The 20,170-nt window shown below is 41.6% G+C and overlaps 2 protein-coding genes across 2 annotated transcripts; both read right to left on the reverse strand.

Annotated features, from left to right (window-relative positions):
• Positions 1-4,446: 4,446 nt before the first annotated feature.
• Positions 4,447-7,421, reverse strand: LOC129815427 (homeobox protein Hox-C4a-like). Its single transcript, XM_055869257.1, has 2 exons — positions 6,076-7,421; positions 4,447-5,475 (listed from the first exon to the last, which is right to left on the reverse strand). The coding sequence occupies exons 1-2, from the start codon at positions 6,512-6,514 to the stop codon at positions 5,084-5,086; spliced, it is 831 nt and encodes a 276-aa protein (XP_055725232.1). The 5' UTR covers positions 6,515-7,421; the 3' UTR covers positions 4,447-5,083.
• Positions 7,422-16,269: 8,848 nt separating this feature from the next.
• On the reverse strand, positions 16,270-19,818 carry LOC129815428 (homeobox protein Hox-C5-like). The gene is made up of 2 exons (XM_055869260.1): positions 19,095-19,818; positions 16,270-18,126 (listed from the first exon to the last, which is right to left on the reverse strand). The coding sequence occupies exons 1-2, from the start codon at positions 19,600-19,602 to the stop codon at positions 17,912-17,914; spliced, it is 723 nt and encodes a 240-aa protein (XP_055725235.1). The 5' UTR covers positions 19,603-19,818; the 3' UTR covers positions 16,270-17,911.
• Positions 19,819-20,170: the final 352 nt, after the last annotated feature.

A 20,170-nucleotide genomic window follows, 5' to 3' on the forward strand; every position in this document is an offset into this window, starting at 1 on the left:
GCTTGTGCGTGCGTGCGTGTGTAAATTAGGAAGCCATTGGCTGCAGCTGTAGCCTATATATCCTCCCACATAGCCTGGCCTATTCCAAAACCCTTCCATGTCTTGTGGAAGAGTTCCGCATTTTTGAGGGACATGAGAGCAAAACTTGCCATAAATCAGAATGAGAAGGAGGAATGCTGGAAAGACACTGCACAGTTCCAAAACAGCCCAGGGGCTGGGGACTCCTCCAGGCATGCAGCGACACAGAAAGCTGTATATAAGCCCACTGAATTACACAAAGCATCATGTTTTGAGTAATTTTATGGTTAAACCAATTGGCCTATAGGGCTAATTGCAAGTTTGATCGCACTTTTCTCAGCCTATTAAAACGGCCTTAGGCCTGTAGACACACAACTATCAAGGGTGCTTGCCAACATGAGGCTGTCTGAATTGAAGACGGATGTATTGTTTAAGATATTACAATATCACGTCATAAAGACCCATTTGGGGAAATTTAGGCTTAAGAAATAATGATTTATTTCGAGCCCCTAGCCTACACACGGATTTTTGTAGGCTACCAAATTACACGAAAAGTCTAAATACTACATACTACTAAATCCCTTTAAACTTCAAAGTTAAAAACATATTGTTTATAGGCTAAATCCTTTTACAAAAAGACAAAGTTCGATCCAGTCCTTCATCACTCCTCGCATCATATCTGAAGGAAGGATTCGTTGACCTGAGAGGAAATGTCTGTCCGTGTGCCATGCCCATTGCACCTGCATAATAGCCTAGTTCGGTGCCAATACAGCCAGTGGTCCATAACCCATACCACAGCGCTGAGTGGGTCTCTGCTACACCTCTTCTCCTCCCTCTCCTCTAAAGTGTCCATCCCTGTCTCAAGTAGGGTCATGACCCTTTTCGTTGCCAGACACGAACTCACAAGTAAATATGTCATTGGGTGTTTAAATATTTATCATTGCTCGCAAACAACAGTAAAATCCAGAGACTTGACCCTACCGCCAGAAACATACAGTCCACACACCCCACCTATGTTCACTCACCAAAGATTCAAAAACAAAAAAGGCCAATTCCGTTTCAAGACATTCTGAAACACTTAAGGATTCACTGAAATCAAAAAGATTAAGCTAATGCAAACATCCTTTTGGTAAAGTATTTGTTACATAAAATAGTTGTATTTGAGAAAATAGGCATGTTCTAGGTTATTATCACGACAATTGTGTGTTTTCGTTGTTGGAGTTGCTGGTTACATCGAAATTCATTTTACAACCTATCAATTGCTCCTCAACACTTTTCTGACTCAGCCTTTTCATTAGAAAATGCAATGATGTTAGTCATAGATATCGATTATTTTTGCCAATATGAATATGAATATGAAAATGGAATGGACGTGTATTCATCACTGACACTGGTCGCTCAGAAATGTCAACGTAAGTGCAGAAACCCGATGATGTAGCCAATCAATCCAATCCTGACATACACACACATCTCTCTCTGTCCCGTCAAAGACACTTGGGAAGTATTAGGAGGTGGTACTGTAAAAGTTTTAGCCTACTAGATGGATGAACACGTGTGCTGCCTATAGGCCTATTGAAAATAGTGGATATATTTGGTACGCTAAAATGCTCGGATATATATCTGGTAGGTTAACGCCTGTACTGAGAGGATGACACATTGAGATAAATATTGAATTTTAAAAACACAATTTAAAGCTAGGCTACTAGCTGTACTATTTATCATTTAACCAAAAGTAATAAAAAACGATTTAATGCTAAATATACACTGTGTACAAAACATTAGGAACACCTACTTTTTCCATGACAGACTGACCAGGTGAATCCAGGGGAAAGCTATGATCCATTATTGATGTCACTTGTTAAATTCACTTCAGTCAGTGTAGATGAAGGGGAGAAAGGTTAAAGAAGGTTTTTTAAGCCTTGAGACATGGAATGTGCATGTGTGCCATTCAGCGGGTAAATGGGCAAGAACAAAGTTTCAAGTGCCTCCGAACGGGGTATGGTAGTAGGTGCCAGACGCATCGGTTTGAGTGTGACAAAAACTGCAGCTGCTAGGTTTTTCACGCTCAACAGTTTCCGGTGTGTATCAAGAACGGTCGACCACCCATGGACATCCAGCCAACTTGACACAACTGTGGGAAGAATTGAGTCAACATGGGCCAGAATCCCTGTGGAACGCTTTCGACACGTTGTAGAGTCCATTCCCCAACAAATTGAGGCTGTTCTGAGGGCAAAAGGGGGTGCAATACAATATTAGGAAGGTGTTCCTAATGTTTTGTACACTCAGTGTATAGACCTAAAAATACACTTTAGTAATTTAGTAAACACTTTTATCTAAAGTGTCTTACAATAGCGCTTAGAAACATGTTGGTATGGATGGTCCCAGTGGGAATCGAACCCACGATGCTGACGTTGCAACACAGGACCAATTTCTCCCCATAAACCTTGTATGTTTTTATACAGGCCTATACGACATTTTTTGTGTTAAATAGCCTCAGGTGTATTACATGTTAATAATCGTAAACTAAGCTTTGTTATAGGCTATTAATTTCAGACTTTACTCACGCACTTACGGTATTAAGGCATAATGAGATTTTAGGCTTCATATTTGTAGTTAGAGGTCACAGATAGGTTACAGCATCAGGGCAATTAACAAATCACATCACACACACTCTCCACAGGTCAATTGACGTAGAACAAACATCCACAATCAAGGCAACCCCATGAAGACATACACACAAGTTACAAGTCGAAGTTGCAAGTCGAGGGAGCTTGACCGGGCATGTCAGGCCGTTGAAATTGTCGAGCATCCCGGACTGGAAATAAGCTAATGGCACAGAAAACGTGTCCCCCGCCTGAACCCCAGTCTTTTATACCGTCCGCCTGAAAAAAAAATCAATACGATTGCCCTTTTCAGCCGCGCTATAGGGCGACAGAGTGGTAGGCTATGGAAAACAGATCACTGGGAGGCGGCGATTTCGGTATGCATACACCCTCATTTCTCACCGGTGTCCGGGAGTATAATGGCAGCCAGAACGGTGGGTGGATCTGGAGGGGTTCCACTCTCCCCGAAAGTCATGGCCAAGTGAAACTCCGAAAGGCCCATGTCGCTTTGTTCTATAAGAAAGAGCTGAGAGGTCCATGCTAAGATAGGAACATGTATATTAGAGGAATATTCCACTCAAAAACTGCCAAACTCATCATACTGTGACCTTTTCTGTATTTTGACAGTTCTATATCTTGAAAACTTAATTACTGACATGCAAAACATCTTGTGAATGTATCAACAGTGGACTAATGAAACAAATACCAAAAGATATTGAGTGGTATTTTCCTTTAAGACTTAGAATATCAAGGCTTACAACTTCAGTCTATACGGTGATGCTCACTAGCAGTATTTGGGCCTCAGGCAATTAACGCCACAATCTGTAGACATCTAGCTGTTATTAACTTATACACATATTATAACAAAACATTTATGATTTTGTTGTCATATAAGACTTTGTTAACAGTTTTGAAAAGTATTTTGCTTGGAATGTCATCCCCTTGAGCACTACAGATAACCTATAGAAGATATCAAGTGTTATTTGCATGTGAAAATGGCTTGGAATACAACTCTTGAAAATTGTAGATTGAAAGTGAATCTGTGGGCTACGAAGCTGCAGTGAGTTTTATAACGCTGCTAATAGCAGTCTAACCTATACATTTTAAAATCACTTTAGATTGAAGAGACATACTAGCTGGTTTGATTTGGGGTACGACTGTGTGTGCATGAATAGTTTTTCATAGAATAACTAGACGAATTCGGTGTTTTCTACAATTAAAATATTTGTAATTGTTTTCTACAATTAAAAATGTGTCTTGAAATAACATAATACAATATACACATATTTTTTAAGTTATAGCCAATTTTTTGAGGCTTTCATAGGTTTAGTTATGTTTAATAGTCCATATGTGCAAAACAGTTACACATAGGCTTATGGAAATGCGCACGCGGGTCCATAACATTGTTGGTAGCCTGCTTGAAACACGTCACCTGTGCTCGTATGAATCAAACTTTGTTTGCAAAAACATTCTATGGCATTAGTTTAAGTTTTAACAATGCATAATGTGCATTTGAATTTGGGGAAAACATTTTCAACCTTTTGGTGAACTCTGAAAGGGCTATTCATGTGAGATGACTCGGAAAAACCTCTGCCCCTCTTACTCATAGAAGAATGGAACTGCTCTAAGGGAAGTTATCAATCAGTTAATCCGATGACATATAGGCCTACCACTTTAAAGTCCGAGCACTTCTTCGTTTGCAATGGGGACGCTCAAGGGTTCCCCATCTCTTACATTAATACATTTTCAAAACATGGTGTAGGTCACATGTAAATAGAATATTAGTTTTTATGCTGAATTCGTAAATAAAGATGACTCAAACGTATTCTAAACTACTCGACACGGTTTTATTGAGCACTACGATTATCACAAAAACACTAAACGTATTTTGTTGCATTTTACAATGATCAATTAAAATAAATCCAAATCACAAAATGTAATCACAAAACACACCACCCTCACTGACTTTGCTTGATAAGAGGTTGTGCTGAAAAATAAATCACAACATTTCACTGATTCACATGTATTGCAAAATAAAAACTGGCTATTGTTACTGTCACCTCTGAGATGAATAGCCTAAATAAATAGATTACCCTAACATTATTTTTCAGAGAATAAATAAAACGATTGTGTTTGTATAAGTCTACTGACAGCTACGTATTCTGCCACAGGCAAATACTTTGATAATGTATATTATTCGTCAGAACAACTTACTAAAAAATAACAAAAAATGATATAATAAATAAATAAACCCTGATAACCGTAATAATCCGTTGGTACAGTATCTGCAGTAATCCATGCTATATAACATGCATACTTGAATAACTGTGGACTGAGAAGAAAAACCCGTTTACGCACAAGAACACTATAGGAACAATTATATATATATAAAAAGAATATATATTTTTTTAAATAAATAATCCGTTGTTTTTTCCTTCTCTTTGTCAGATACTATTTTGTGTCTATAACCTTGTAATATCCTGGTCTCGTTCGACTACGGAGACTCGAGAGAGTTCCTGGGAAGCTGGCACGGTGTTGGAGCCCACAGCACGCGGGAGAGTGCTGGCTGTTGTGGACGCTGTGTTGGACCCGGAGGTCGCGCTAGTGTTGGATGAGGAGGAAGATCTCACTTTCGTGTTGGGTAGCCTATGGTCTTTTTTCCACTTCATTCTTCGGTTCTGAAACCAAATTTTGATCTGGCGCTCGGAGAGAACCAGGGTGTGGGCGATCTCGATGCGTCTTCGCCGAGTTAGGTAGCGGTTATAGTGGAACTCCTTCTCCAGTTCTAAGACCTGCTGGCGAGTGTAAGCAGTCCTGGACCGCTTTGCGTCTGCTCCATTGTAATTGGGATTCGCTGAGAGGTTTGTAGAGGTCAGTAGAAGAGAGGAGAAAGGGAAAGGAAAAGAAGAAGAAATAGGAGGGAAGCAAGATTGGCGTGAATTGAAATATGAAAAGAAATAGAGATGTGAATGGAGAATGAAATCACTATTATCTAATCCCCAATAGAATGAAATCACTATTATCTAATCCCCAATAAAATATTTCACAGTCAGTGACTCGACTCGTGGGCTCTATAATGGGTAGCACTTTCTCCACTGCGAGAGAGCAGCTGAATAATTTATTCTACATTATATTTAAAAAAAATCCTTAGCCCTTTTTTCCCTCGCTCACTTTCTCCTCCCTCTGACACATACATAACAGAAAAAGCCACATGGCAATACAACTGTCCAGACTAGTGCCTCCGCTATAAAATTTATGGCGGGTGTAATTGCCAATGCTGACTCGTAAATCCACATCATATGTGCCATTTCAAAGGGGCTGCTCTCTTAACGTACGTAGCACGAGCCGGTTATAGGTCAGGCGATATATAGGTAAAATAGGGGTGAAAGAGGGGAAGAGAGAGCACGAGAGGTAGGGAGAGCGAGTAAAGAGAATAACAACACAGATTGCCTACCGATACTGACGTGGATTTTCTTCATCCATGGGTACACTACAGGCTGCTTAGCCAAGGCAGAGCTGGTGGGTTGCTCCGGGGCGGCTTGGATGCAGGCAGGCGGCGCAATCGGTGGGGTGGTAGGGGATGTGGGTAACAGTGGCAAGGGTTCACATGGAGATGTATGTGCCTTCCCCGCAAGCATATTCCCCGAGTGTGTGAGCCCATGGCCGGTCTGGGGCTCGGGCTCGGGGATGCTTACACAGTTATACGGGCGCTCCTGGTAGGTCACTCGCGGAGGATACAACTCCTGGTGGTGATGCTGGTAGCCGGTGTCTCTCGTGCGGCTGTAGTATTCAGGGCTGTGTTCTGGGATGTAGCTATTTTGTGAATATTCCTCGCAAGGAGGAAATTTCGGATCGATGTAGCTAGAGTCCATCAAATACGAGCTCATGATCATTAATTTCTGGAGTGAAAAATATTTTTTCTACCTTTGTCGTTTTTCTGGTCCATAAAGCCCTCCTACTAGCAAGCGACCCTGTAAAGTTACTTTAACCACGTGATACAGCAGTCCAATGGCAGCTGGCGAGGTAGTTCCCGGATAAGGAACCAAACATTTATTCGAATATTTTTGTTGCCTTTGTGTGAGAGTGTTTTCTCGAGGCAAGGCCTCGGCTCTTCGACCAAGATCAGTATGAAATGACTGAATAGGGCAGAAAGTGGTGAAGATCCATTGGAGGCTATGTGAGGAAACAGAAAGTCATATATACACACATCTCAGGCAGGGACTGAGGAGAGCAAAGGTATCGTGACATGACTCGGAAAAATACACACCAAAACAAACAGAACAAAGTAACAATGGCATAAATTGGTGTGAACTATGCGGTTAAGTACAGATAAACCACTCCATTCTTAAACCATGACAGCAGAATGCATTCACAATCACACCCAATGGCTAACAATGATATAAGATAACAGATATCTGAAGAAAAGGAGGACAACATTCTTACGATAACACACGTCTAATTAATTGGGCCGTATTGATCATTGACAAGCCAATCGTTTGGAGACCATTACGCACAGGGTCAATTCAACCATTCTAAACCAATGAGGATGATGCTACTACCAGTACAATGCTACTAATATGATAATAGAATAATTCTAATGCTGATTTTCACGATATGAATAGGCCAATAATTATACTAATATGCTTAATAGGCTATTAGGCCATTCCTATCCTATTGTAGGCTTGTTATAACAACAACAATATTGCCATTGCAATTTTTAATCTTGTGTAAACCGAAGACTAGAACATAGCATTAGGTCGTGGTATTGGTGGTAAAATAAGGAGTAGTTGGCAACTGTAGTTGCAATGGACCAGCAGTTATGGTTGAATAGTGACCCTATGAGTGATAATGGCCTGGCGAATTACAGACGGAGTCCCCCTCACGATCTATATCAGAGCGACTGAGAGCTGAACCTCCAGGTTAACTGTCTACTTCCTAAATAACAGGCATCATTGCCGTGTCAGTTTTTATTGGATAAAAATAAAAACGACACATAAAAGTTAGAATGGCTTATTTATTAGAACCCCCCTTGTTGTTTGAGTTTTATTAGGCTGTAAATGCAGTAAATCAATCGCTTCAAATGATGCCCGCTCGCACGCGCGCTTTACGGTTTCCTAGAACATTCTCTCTCCAGGTTTCTATCTCGCTCCGTCTCTCCCACTCTCTCTCTTTGCTGCCCCACCTTCCCTCTCATTCTCCATCTTCCAAAGGTTAGACATTTGCTTACATCCATTGAAGCATTATCAGATGTTCTTGATGGGCTATTACGTTCTATCTGACACAGAGGTATTGAAATCGCCCATATATTCCCGTAGAGGCGAATTTGCGGTTGTTAATTGTAAACACAAATTCGGTTCTACAGGGTGCATATAGACGACTTGAACTGCATTCCAATGCTGCAAGCTGTGATTGTGAAAACTGGAAATAACTCTTAATAAATCCCACTCAGAATAATAAGTAGGCCAATGTCATGCGGGCATATTTTAGAGATAGCACGTATTCAGCTCGTAGAAACTTTCTCACAGCCTAGCGTATAGGTTATGAAGCGTCAATACACATAACACACCACATAGTGGCCTATATCTTGAATATGTTATAGGCTATTAATGGGTGCACATGATGGTAAAGTGTTAATAAGTATATAGAATTTAACATTTCTGTCATCATAGTGTCATCTAAACCTGATGCACACACACAAAAAAAAACATTTGAGAAATTTCCGCAACACACTGTGAGACGCGGTTAGTGTCTATTAGACCCATAAATGATTAAGCAGAGGCAAGACTTACATCTTTCATTGCACAAAATGTATGCCTCTAGCTGAATGTCCTATGTTCGGCCTACACCTGGAATATACGGGCTACACAAAGGAACTTCGAGAAGTAGCCAAAACACACAACAAACAAGTGAATATGCAAAAGTCAAATGTATAATCAAATGTCATTCGATATGTCCCTGAATATAACCTTGCGGGTACCCCTTCCTAATCATAAATATTCAGTTTGGGAAAACGGAGGACACAAAGCGGCCACGTGACAGTAGAGATGAAAAATAACTTTCTATTATTCCCGAAGTATATTGTGTTCTTCATTACCATACTGACCGTTGGGTAACCCGAGTGTGGCGCGCTGAACGTACTCAATAGACTATGCCTATGCAAGATATCAAAAGTGAACTCCCCAGAAAAAATACATTGAATATAAGCTACAATGAAAAAATATCAACCTCAAGAGCAATAACAATATTAATATAAGGAATAACAGTAATCAACATTTTCAAAAATAAGTAATATGCCGTCGTCTATATGTGTTTATTTCGTATTTGATAACCTTGATACGAATAGGCTAAGAGTCCCGTGACTATGAAGCTACTTCCTATAGACTTATGGGGGGGGGGGACTATCGTTTAATTTCCCATCCCCCACAGTCCTCTTTCTCTCTCACCCTCTCTCGCTGAAGGCTCATTTTAATATTAGTTAGACAGCTTGACTGGTGTTTCACCTCTTGCATTTGACTCGTTCCAATAGTTCACTGCCAAGGAGTTATTGATGAAGAATCACCAATGAAATTAGTCTCCACACAAATACCATTTAGATCTGTTGCCTCGTTTAATAACTGAGTATAGGTAGAGATGTAAAAATTAACCCCTTGAGTAAACAAATCTTAAATCGTGTTAGATTTTTATTATGGCAAAATTAAGTTCCTTGAATCTATATGGGCTCTGTTGCAATATGTACGCTACTTCAACTCAACGCATGCTTTTGGAAAAAAATCAGCACTACTAATCCCAGGGCAAGGTTTTGGAATTTATTTTCAGTTCTCGCCGATGCCGTTTGATCAAGTTGGAAGACTAAGGTACTTTCAAATTCTTCTAGTCAGGATGTTACAGCTCCCTGCAATAGTTTTCACCAAAAGATCTCTACAAGGCATGACCTCAGTTTCGCAATCAAATGTGATAAGATAAGATACAATCAAATGTGATAAGATAAGATACAATCAAATGTGATAAGATAAGATACAATCAAATGTGATAAGATAAGATACAATCAAATGTGATAAGATAAGATACAATCAAAATGTTTGTTGCTCATGTTAGATGTTAGGAAAAACATAACATAGCCTCTGCCTATTCATTGCATTTTGATTAGTTTAAAAGTTCTTTCACATACACTACTTGAGATGTATCATGTTGCCCACATTAAGGTGACCTCAGCCGTGCCCTCGTGCACTCAAATCAATTATACCCTGTGCTTGCACGAGAGTTGACCCCAAGGTCATTAGTGTGTGGCTGGCCTAGCAAGGACTGGTGTACTCGAGATCGATATTGATGACACATCTTCAGAGATGATTCGTTTATATTGTGATCGTTTGTTAAAGCAATAAGCTCATTACAATAGTGGGAATATGGTTTGAATAATTATTAGAACTAAGTATTGAAACCCACAGAATGTAAAGCTAGCAATCCAATCCAATGTTAAATCAAGAAGTGAAGCTACTATATAAACCAATACGAAGTTCCGTTAACAAGTGTTGTAAAAGTAAAAGTTGAAAAAGTGAAAGTTGAAGGGGACAGGGATTGTTTTGGGGTGCAATAGCTGAGTGAGATAGTACTTGATTTGTGCTGCTACCATGTTGTGTTACTACCATGTTGTTGTCATGTTGTGTTTCTACCATGCTGTGTTGTCATGTTGCTGCCTTGCTATGTTGTTGTCTTAGGTCTCCCTTTATGTAGTGTTGTGTTGTCTCTCTTGTCTTGATGTGTGTTTTGTCCTATATTTATGTGGACGAAATAAATATATAGCATGGTAGGATTTTTTTGAATTGAGAGGAAGCCAGATCAGGAGAAATGTGACCCAGATGGGAGCTGTAATTTGATGCACATCATTCATTTTAAGGGGTAGTTTAAGGGGTTGTTGTTGTAAAAATGCAGTAAAGACATAATGTTATTAATACACATGTTTCAGAGTAGAAGTAATTGAGGTGGTACAACACTGATTTCAGTCTGGTGGAATTGATATGGACGTGCAACAGTATTGCAGCATTGTTAGAGGTAGCATAAAATGTAGACTATATCATAATCACAGTAATCATACGTTTGGTGTGGGATCAGCAATGTAATAGTTTCAGAAGTGGGTTCTGTAGCCAGGCATTTGAAGTACATACAACAATGATATATACTGCCTCTTAACTGTTTCCGCATTAAGATTCTGTAAATGTGGATAAGAGGATTTTGTGGTAAAATGTCATTTAGTTCCCTAATGGAATGATAACTAAATAATATCCTAGTTACTGTATATGTGTTGCAAAATTTGAATCATCATATTTTCAAACTAAATAGATACACTCTGCCTTTTTTTAATCATCAGAGTTGAAATTCCAGGATCTTTCTCTCCAAGTAGCTGATAATTATTACTAAAAAAAGGCCATCCTACAGGGGAGGCATTCTTTCTACTCATAGGCCTATTTCCTTCCAGTTAAATGGTCGCTATCAAGATCCGATATCAATTTTCTTTAGCTTCCACAAATAGCAATTGAATAGCTAGGCCTACCAGATCTCATCAAACGTGACCCAACTACTATTGACCTCATGCACCACAGATACATTGACTCAGGCCTGATGTTGTATTATTATTATTATCATTACATAGCCTACTATTCAATCAGCATATGTTTAAGGCTTATGTTACCAGGTTATCACCTTCCAGTCAATTGATAACCCTAATTAATCAGGTACATTTGAGAGAGAGAGCGATAAAGGAGACCAACAGTGATTATGGCCATGAAGACTGAGGCTGAGTGCTATGATCAAGTAAACATCAAGCCAGCAGTTTTTTTTGCTTACATTTTACAACACTATAGCTAACATCCCCAATATGAACACAAAGGTTACACTTCTGCGAAACCTCATAAAACACTCAACATCGCCTTTTAGAGTCAAGATTATTCAGAATGTATAGCAGTGGCCTGTAGCGGTGGCCTGTAGGGGTGGCCTGTAGCGGTGGCCTGTAGGGGTGGCCTGTAGGGGTGGCCTGTAGGGGTGGCCTGTAGCGGTGGCTGGTAGCGGTGGCCTGTAGGGGTGGCCTGTAGGGGTGGCCTGTAGGGGTGGCCTGTAGGGGTGGCCTGTAGGGGTGGCCTGTAGGGGTGGCCTGTAGGGGTGGCCTGTAGCGGTGGCCTGTAGGGGTGGCCTGTAGGGGTGGCCTGTAGCGGTGGCCTGTAGGGGTGGCCTGTAGCGGTGGCCTGTAGGGGTGGCCTGTAGGGGTGACCTGTAGCGGTGGCCTGTAGGGGTGGCCTGTAGCGGTGGCCTGTAGCGGTGGCCTGTAGCGCTGGCCTGTAGCGGTGGCCTGTAGGGGTGGCCTGGAGGGGTGGCCTGTAGCGGTGGCCTGTAGCGGTGGCCTGTAGCGGTGGCCTGGAGGGGTGGCCTGTAGCGGTGGCTTGTAGTGGTGGCCTGTAGCGGTGGCCTGGAGGGGTGGCCTGTAGCGGTGGACTTTAGCGGTGGCCTGTAGCGGTGGCCTGTAGCGGTGGCCTGTAGCGGTGGCCTGGAGGGGTGGCCTGTAGCGGTGGCCTGTAGCGGTGGCCTGTAGGGGTGGCCTGTAGGGGTGGCCTGTAGCGGTGGCCTGTAGCGGTGGCCTGTAGCGGTGGCCTGTAGCGGTGGCCTGTAGGGGTGGCCTGTAGCGGTGGCCTGTAGCGGTGGCCTGTAGCGGTGGCCTGGAGGGGTGGCCTGTAGTGGTGGCCTGTAGTGGTGGCCTGTAGCGGTGGCCTGGAGGGGTGGCCTGTAGCGGTGGCCTGTAGCGGTGGCCTGTAGGGGTGGCCTGTAGCGGTGGCCTGTAGTGGTGGCTTGTAGTGGTGGCCTGTAGCGGTGGCCTGGAGGGGTGGCCTGTAGCGGTGGCCTGTAGCGGTGGCCTGTAGCGGTGGCCTGTAGCGGTGGCCTGTAGGGGTGGCCTGTAGCGGTGGCCTGTAGCGGTGGCCTGTAGGGGTTTCCTGGAGGGGTGGCCTGTAGCGGTGGCCTGTAGCGGTGGCCTGTAGGGGTGGCCTGGAGGGGTGGCCTGTAGCGGTGGCCTGTAGCGGTGGCCTGTAGCGGTGGCCTGGAGGGGTGGCCTGTAGCGGTGGCCTGTAGGGGTGGCCTGGAGAGGTGGCCTGTAGCGGTGGCCTGTAGCGGTGGCCTGTAGCGGTGGCCTGTAGGGGTGGCCTGTAGCGGTGGCCTGTAGGGCTGGCCTGTAGCGGTGGCCTGGAGGGGTGGCCTGTAGCGGTGGCCTGTAGCGGTGGCCTGTAGCGGTGGCTTGTAGGGGTGGCCTGTAGGGGTGGCCTGTAGCGGTGGCCTGTAGCGGTGGCCTGTAGCGGTGGCCTGGAGGGGTGGCCTGTAGCGGTGGCCTGTAGAGGTGGCCTGTAGGCCTTTTTTTAGACCTATTATAATATTGAATATCACAGGTGCCAGTCCAATGTTATGTTAATGAGGCCATGAGTTGCAGCAGTCTGGTTAGAGCTGTCAATCGGACATGACGTCACGTGACCCAATCGTGACCTAATAAAACTAGGTTATATCCTGAGCCGTACACCTGCTCTGGCTCTGACTGTATCTGTCATGTAACATTTTAATTCCAGCAATATTTAAATGCTTGTTGATATTCAATTGATTCATAAATTAGCTCTTAGGAACATGTGTCTACATTTCTTAGGCTACTGGTGAAGCCTAATCTAGGGTATTCAAGGTACAATTCACAACAAACATCAAACAAAGAATGAAACAAATCACCATTTGTGAAAACTGTCTATTGAACTAAAAGCAAGCTGCCATCTAATGTAAAACACAAGGAAACCACGAAGCCAACACAGCTGGAACTTTATAAAGTTACATTTAGAGGTCTGGAAAATTAGAGTTCCACAATCTGTTCCTGTGTTCAGTATAGGAGTCTCTAATGAATGAATGGGGTTCACACGATACTGGCAGGCATCACAGGGTTTAATGGTCCAACCTGTTGTTATCTTAGCTAATACAATTTGAGAGGGAATAATTGTTATCTCTAAGTCGCCTGCTCAGCCAAGTCAAACCAGATCCAATACTCTATTCGACATTCGCACAGGAGGAGATGCCTTTAATACCGGCCACTAGGGGCAATGGTGAGAGCTATTACCATCAAGCATGTCGAGAGCGTCTTGCTTGGGCGTTGTGGATGGGGATGGCCGTTGGTCTACTCTGCTACTGAAGTCAATACTTAATTTGAAGTATGAAATATTTCCAAAAATTCTCAGCTGCAAAATTCACATTCGAACCATTATCATACACATTTTAAACACATTTTGGGTTGGATTATTCAGTACAATGATATAGACCTAATAGAATTGCAGAGCAGTCTACAGTCGACATTGTATGAGCTATTGTCTCATACCAGAAGGTGAAAATAAATTATAACTAGCCCAAATTTTGGAGTCCTGGCATCCCGCCTACAATTAACCAACAATTGATAGCCTACAATTGCCATGATTTCATGTTTCATTTAATTTTGTTCTGTGTTCAAGTTGCCTATGTATAAATGCAGTATAAATGCTGATTGCTGAATCAAAGCTGATTGACTGCCGGATCAACAAAAACATTGTAATGTTAAAGACTAATTATGTAATGACAAACACGTCAGGAGAACACAGGGGGCTTCCGATATGCTACATGCTACACTATCTGAAGGAAACGCACATAGCCTATACTGAACTGTTAACCCCCATAGCATCACATCCATATCACACGCAACTAGTCTACTTTTAAAGGTAATCTGAGTTTAGAGAAAATGACAACATGTCAAGAGCCTAATTGAGAACCATTAGCGACAGATCACGAAGGCATTTCTCAGGCTAACATTAAATTACAGCATTCACTTGATGTTAGCTGGGTGTTACAAGGGGCATGTGTCTGTTTCATTAAAAAGCAAGAGAAACAAGATTATTAATTTACTGCACCGTCTGGGAACAATTTTCCGGAGTCGAACGATGTGAGTGCAGAGCATCGGGGGCTAGATAATCCTCACTAACAGCCTCATACTCCTCCGACCACTCAGATAAGAGGACCCAACAGCTGCGATTCACGACAGTTAAAATTATATATGATGTAACTATATTGAGGGCTGGTTTGTCAGCTCTCCCAAACCATAAAATGTACTTGAATGACATCACGTGTTCTCCGTGAGCCACTCAGGGTCAGCGCCCTAGGGCCTTCAGCATACACAACCTCCAAAAGTTTGAAAGTAAAAAAAAAAAAAGACAGACGGAAACAAAAAAGTAACCAATACCAAATCAACCCTACTCCATGCGGTAAGCCTGTAACTGACATATCCGAGAGGGATGTCAGACGCAGGACGTCCTGGGGAACTATAACCACAATAACATAGGGGTGAGTAATGTTTTTTTCGTTCTCTCTCTCCCACGTGGAAGCAGGGGTTTTGACGTGTAAATAGTGTTTGGGAAATACTGTACCAAGAAGTCGCAGAGGACTGCGTAGCTAGACAAGAGCTTTCCCTCTAGTCTAGTATAATGGAAAGGCTACTTCAAAAGTGAAAGAGCAGGAAGAGGGGTGGGGTTGTCCAGCACTGTTACCTGCCTGTGTTGATACGGTTGAGACAGTAAGGTTGATGCTGTGTGATGACGGCTCCAGTAGTTCCTCTTAAGGGGATTTACTTGGTTTCATACTGCTCCCGGTGTAGGACACATCTAATGACATCATGGAGGCAAGGCATGTAGGTACTATTCCAGGAACGACATGGTAGTTGACCCAAAAAATGTAACCAAACTAGAATTCACTTTGAACAGAGGTTTTGAAAATGCTCGATGCATCGGTTTCAACTTTACAAGTTACGTTTAGTGGACGTTCCATCCAAAGTGGCTCCTTAAATGTGTGTTGTGTAGAAACTTATGTCAGAAACATAGATATGGACAACATGTGGAAGAACTGTTTGGACCTGTTTTGAGTACCGATAGTCGTGTGAACTGATTGTTACGGATAAATGATCGTTTCAGGTACAAGGTTGCCGCTGATGGATCATTCAAAACGACTAAAGAAAACACTATCACGTAAGTTTGTTAGGCCTAGATATTGTGTTTAATGTTTCTGGAAATAGCCTAGGAGTAGAACGTATTTTAAAAGTACTTCAAAAGTTCAACTGCAGCTTGGGATTTTGATTAAAAGTTAACTTTTCCTTGGGAAAATGATATTCATTTCATCAACCTTGCGTGATTCATTTATTATTTTATCTAAGTGAACAGATTGGCTACATTCAATGGAAATAGCGTTTTCTTATGTATTCAGATTGAAGAGTCGTGCTGAATGTGCATCTGTTTCGTTAAACAATTTTCGTTGTTTGAGAGGTGTTAGGGAGAGCTGTAACGTTTTATGATGCGTCAGGGCCATAAAGTTTACAGGCATCCGTCTGTAGTGTACTGTAAATAATTACCGAGGAAGTGGAGGCTGACAGAGAACTCTGGATCAAAACCTGAGACCACGTTGAGAATTGCTAAGGGCCAAAGAGTAAAAAAACACCCACTTCTTCTTGGAGTAATCAAACGACTACTGAATTGGCTGCATAAAATTCCAGTAGGCCTACACCCTTATGCTTCCCCACCACAACCTTTTTTCCCCGTGACATCGTCAAAAGACAGTGGTATGAAGCACATGTTCAGCCATCTTTATTTCATTATTTAAAACACAAACATTAACGAATGCCTTTCTTCTCAAGATTTCAGTCCACTTCAAAGACAAAACTTCAGCTATCTTAACAAGGTGAGCAATTTAAAGTATAGGCTCTACCATGGTGATAACTGTTCTAGATGAATGGATAGGCCATTAAATAATTCAAGTGCATTTTGTTTCAGAGGATCAACCCCCATTCTACCACTGAATACATGATTATTTCCACAAAGTGAAACAGGGATTTGACAAGAAAATGTGAACTGTAATATGTGAAATCGTTTTACCTACAAGGCCTTCAAAGTTTTCTTTGTGAGCAATTATAACCATGCAGAGTATGAGAAAAGGTTGACATAACACTGTTTTGTGGCAGACGTTGGAAACGAGGGTGAGAAGGACATTGTTTAATTGCTAGCTACTCATTGTGGACATGAGCCTCCTGCCTCATGACAACATTTATGTGAACTCAACATCTCACCTTGGTTGGTGGCCTGTTCTGTGTTCTTCACTTTCAAACATTGGGCAAATTAATGTATATTTTTCCATGTTCCAAAATAATGGGACATTTTCCGGAAATGTAGGATGACCAGAACACTGCCCAATTCTCAGCAGAAATCCTCTATTACATGCATTTTTCGTGTTTTACAAAATATATTCAAATTGTTAATAATGATTTGTCACAAATGTAATGCTGAGGCTAAAAAAAACTCATCCCATGATCATACTTGGCACATTGAGTCAGATCTTAGTCAACAATCAAGCCAAATTCCCCCAAATATGAATCTCCTGCCGACTGGCAAGTTATGTGTTCCAATATACCTTTCATATGAGGAAACCATTCACAGTATAGATGTTAACTACGAAATGTATAGTAAGGTTTAATGTTTTATCGAAACTATTTAGATTGCACGAGTATCTCACTGATCTCACGACACTGTTGATAAAAACAACAATTTTACGTGGAATATTTCAAATACAATATCGTCATTGAGAATGATATAGTCCCCGCAATTTACTAAAATGTGTCTGTTACATCTTTTGTTCCCTGGTTGTTTAAACATGCCTGATAAAAATAAAATAAAAACACAAAACAGAACAGAACAGAAATATACAAGAAGTTTGAAGAGTAGGCTAACTACAATGAATTTAGCTTTCGTGGTTGTGTTTTATATAAATTAATAGAAAACTCACACGGAGAAAACAATGGTGATAGTACAGCAGGAATACGATAATATCAATAACTTTCTTTCAACTTTAAATGAATTTAAGGAAAAAGAGGGGAAGGGATGAAACGTTAAAATGATTAAAGTAACATTTTCTATAACAATTTCTATAACATTTTCTGTAACATTTTCTATAATTCATCTATTTCAAGCATTTACATTCTCACAAGTTCTATAGGACTCTGTTGCACAAGTTCATATTCCAAGGTATAAAATAAAACAGTACAATATTCAAACAAAATGACAGGTATATTACATCATCAGATGTAATCGAGGAATGTTCATTATTATCACACTGAAACATCGCATCACAAAAGTCACGGTTTGGAAACGGGTGGTGATGAGTCTTTGAATGTCATCTCAAACAGAAACGTTGATATCGTTTGAAAATGCCCCCCTGTTTTAGATGGACTCTTTCATTTTAAGCTTTGAGTCCTTCTTCCACTTCATTCGTCGGTTCTGGAACCAGATTTTGATTTGCCTCTCATTCAGACAGAGCGTATGCGCGATCTCGATGCGCCTACGACGCGTCAGATACCGGTTGAAATGGAACTCTTTCTCCAACTCCAGAGTTTGGTAGCGCGTGTAACTCGTCCTTGACCTTTTGCCGTCAGCCTCTGTGGTGTAATTGAGAGAAAATGTGTGACCGCACTGGAAATGTGAATATTCATATAAAAACAGAGTAAACATGATCACTTAAAATATATCTTAACTTGTCAATGGACATGCAATGACTTGTAGTTTACCAATAAATACGAATGAATAGCAAAACACAGCCTGTAAGTCACTATTCTGTGACTATATCCCCATGTCAATAGATTACTTTAAAGTTTTAAAGTTACTGTATGGACTAATGAACGTAAGGATAGCTGGATGGCTGGATAAATGATCATCAATATAGAGCTGTATGAGTTACCAAAATGCGGCCATTCGGGTTTACTCAATGAAACTACAGTGATTGTATTACAATTAGGCCTATGACTAATAATTGTATTGTTATTATAATGCAAATGTGTTTTTTTTAACAATAACTAAAATAAGGGCAATAGTCATTACAGTTACAAAAATATCATTTCTCCCTCTAAAGTAGTCTACGTGCCCTGTTGTATAAAAAACAATAACTCGCTAAGGCCAGTAGCCTATATACAGATTTTATTACATTAGAAACGTTCAGTTAAAGAGTATACAGTGAAATCCACAATCTCACTCTTCAGTTCAAATATCCTCAAAATATGGATCATGTTTATCATACTACGTTGTTTTGGTTCTAAATATAGAACGCAAACATTGTTTGTTGAGGGTTTGCAGAGACTTGTGTCTCCCTTATCCAATTACCCTGTCATAAATTTTGACGCAGATCGCCTCTTCGTTTTAACAGGACAGTTTTACGAGCAATTGATGCCTTTGTCATACAATTTATGACTGCGAGTTTTATTATTTACGAATACGACCTATAAAACTCATAGAAGAAAAACTGTGAATGGACTCAAGTGGTTAAAAAAGATAGAACACATGGAGGAAAGAGGGTGAGAGGGACACTTTCCCTTCTGTATAAAATAAAGCGAAAAGAAACATCAAACTTTACCGTGACCCATGTGTAGTTTAGTCATCCAGGGATATATTTGTGGTTGCTGCTCGCTGGTTTGTGGCTGAGTCGAATGGTTTGCTAGTGTTACTGGCTGGACGGGTTGCAAAGTTCCGACTTTGATCTCTCCTGTTTGTGTCTTGCGGATGGATATTTCGCTCAAATCTGAGTCCGTCACGGGTTTTCGACGACACAGTCCCAGATTTAGAGATCCCTGGCCGCTTGTCTGCTCGTTCATGAGGTGTCTCTGGGTAGCGTCTCCTGTGGAAGACTCTGGCCGTGGTGTAAGGTCACCAGGATTGCCACGCAGCACAGCGTTCATCTCTCCCATGCCAATGGAACTCGAGGACCGTGGGGACGGAATTGACCCGCGGTGATCATGCCCTCCATAACCACTGTAGCCGGACACGTTGAGTTCGGGGTTAGATCCGTAGCCATGGTTGTGCAAAGCGAAAGCTGACGCATCGTGAGTTTGCTTAAACAACGAGTTGGCTACGTAAGAGCTCATTTCAAGAAAAAACGCTAAGGAAACAAAATGGAAGCATTTATACGGACTAAATTATTGCATTAAAGTTTTGACGTAACACGATAGTTGTAAAATATGTACAGATAGCAGTTATAACGGTGTGGTATTGTTATTGCGTTTGCGTTTGATTTGTAGCTCTTTTGAAGTTCATGGGGTTTTATCCTAATAATGACAATGATTTATAGGTGGGTTTTTAAAAAACATTTTTTTATCCATTGCCCAAATATGGGACGCCTAAAAAGAATCACGTGCTCGTATCGGCCAGTCATAAATTTGGCTAGATCACACTTGGAGGTTATTAATGACAATAGGAGAAACGCCTGATATCCGGGCATCGGGGACCCTGGTGGGGCACTCGCGGTGCAGGGCTGGACGGAAGGCGGAGAGCGTCATCTGGTGCCAGGGACGGATAAGAGCATAAAACACACAAGGGCATAGGGCACCCTCTCCTTCTCTCTGCCACACTATGCCTTGATCTACCTGGCAACAACTACACAGTTATGCGCATCGAGGCATGTGCGCAGATAGAATATTGTTATTTCGTAGGATA

This window comes from Salvelinus fontinalis, chromosome 18 (assembly GCF_029448725.1).
Source record: "Salvelinus fontinalis isolate EN_2023a chromosome 18, ASM2944872v1, whole genome shotgun sequence".
Taxonomy (NCBI): domain Eukaryota; kingdom Metazoa; phylum Chordata; class Actinopteri; order Salmoniformes; family Salmonidae; genus Salvelinus; species Salvelinus fontinalis.

Excerpts from the sequence above, each read along its gene's own strand:
- LOC129815428 (XM_055869260.1), bottom strand. The coding sequence starts at position 19,602 with ATGAGCTCTTACGTAGCCAACTCGTTGTTTAAGCAAACTCACGATGCG. Across the intron at positions 18,127-19,094 it reads TAAACTACACATGGGTCACG|AGGCTGACGGCAAAAGGTCA; the intron begins GTAAAGTTTGAT and ends ATTACACCACAG.
- LOC129815427 (XM_055869257.1), bottom strand. The coding sequence starts at position 6,514 with ATGATCATGAGCTCGTATTTGATGGACTCTAGCTACATCGATCCGAAA. Across the intron at positions 5,476-6,075 it reads GAAAATCCACGTCAGTATCG|CGAATCCCAATTACAATGGA; the intron begins GTAGGCAATCTG and ends CAAACCTCTCAG.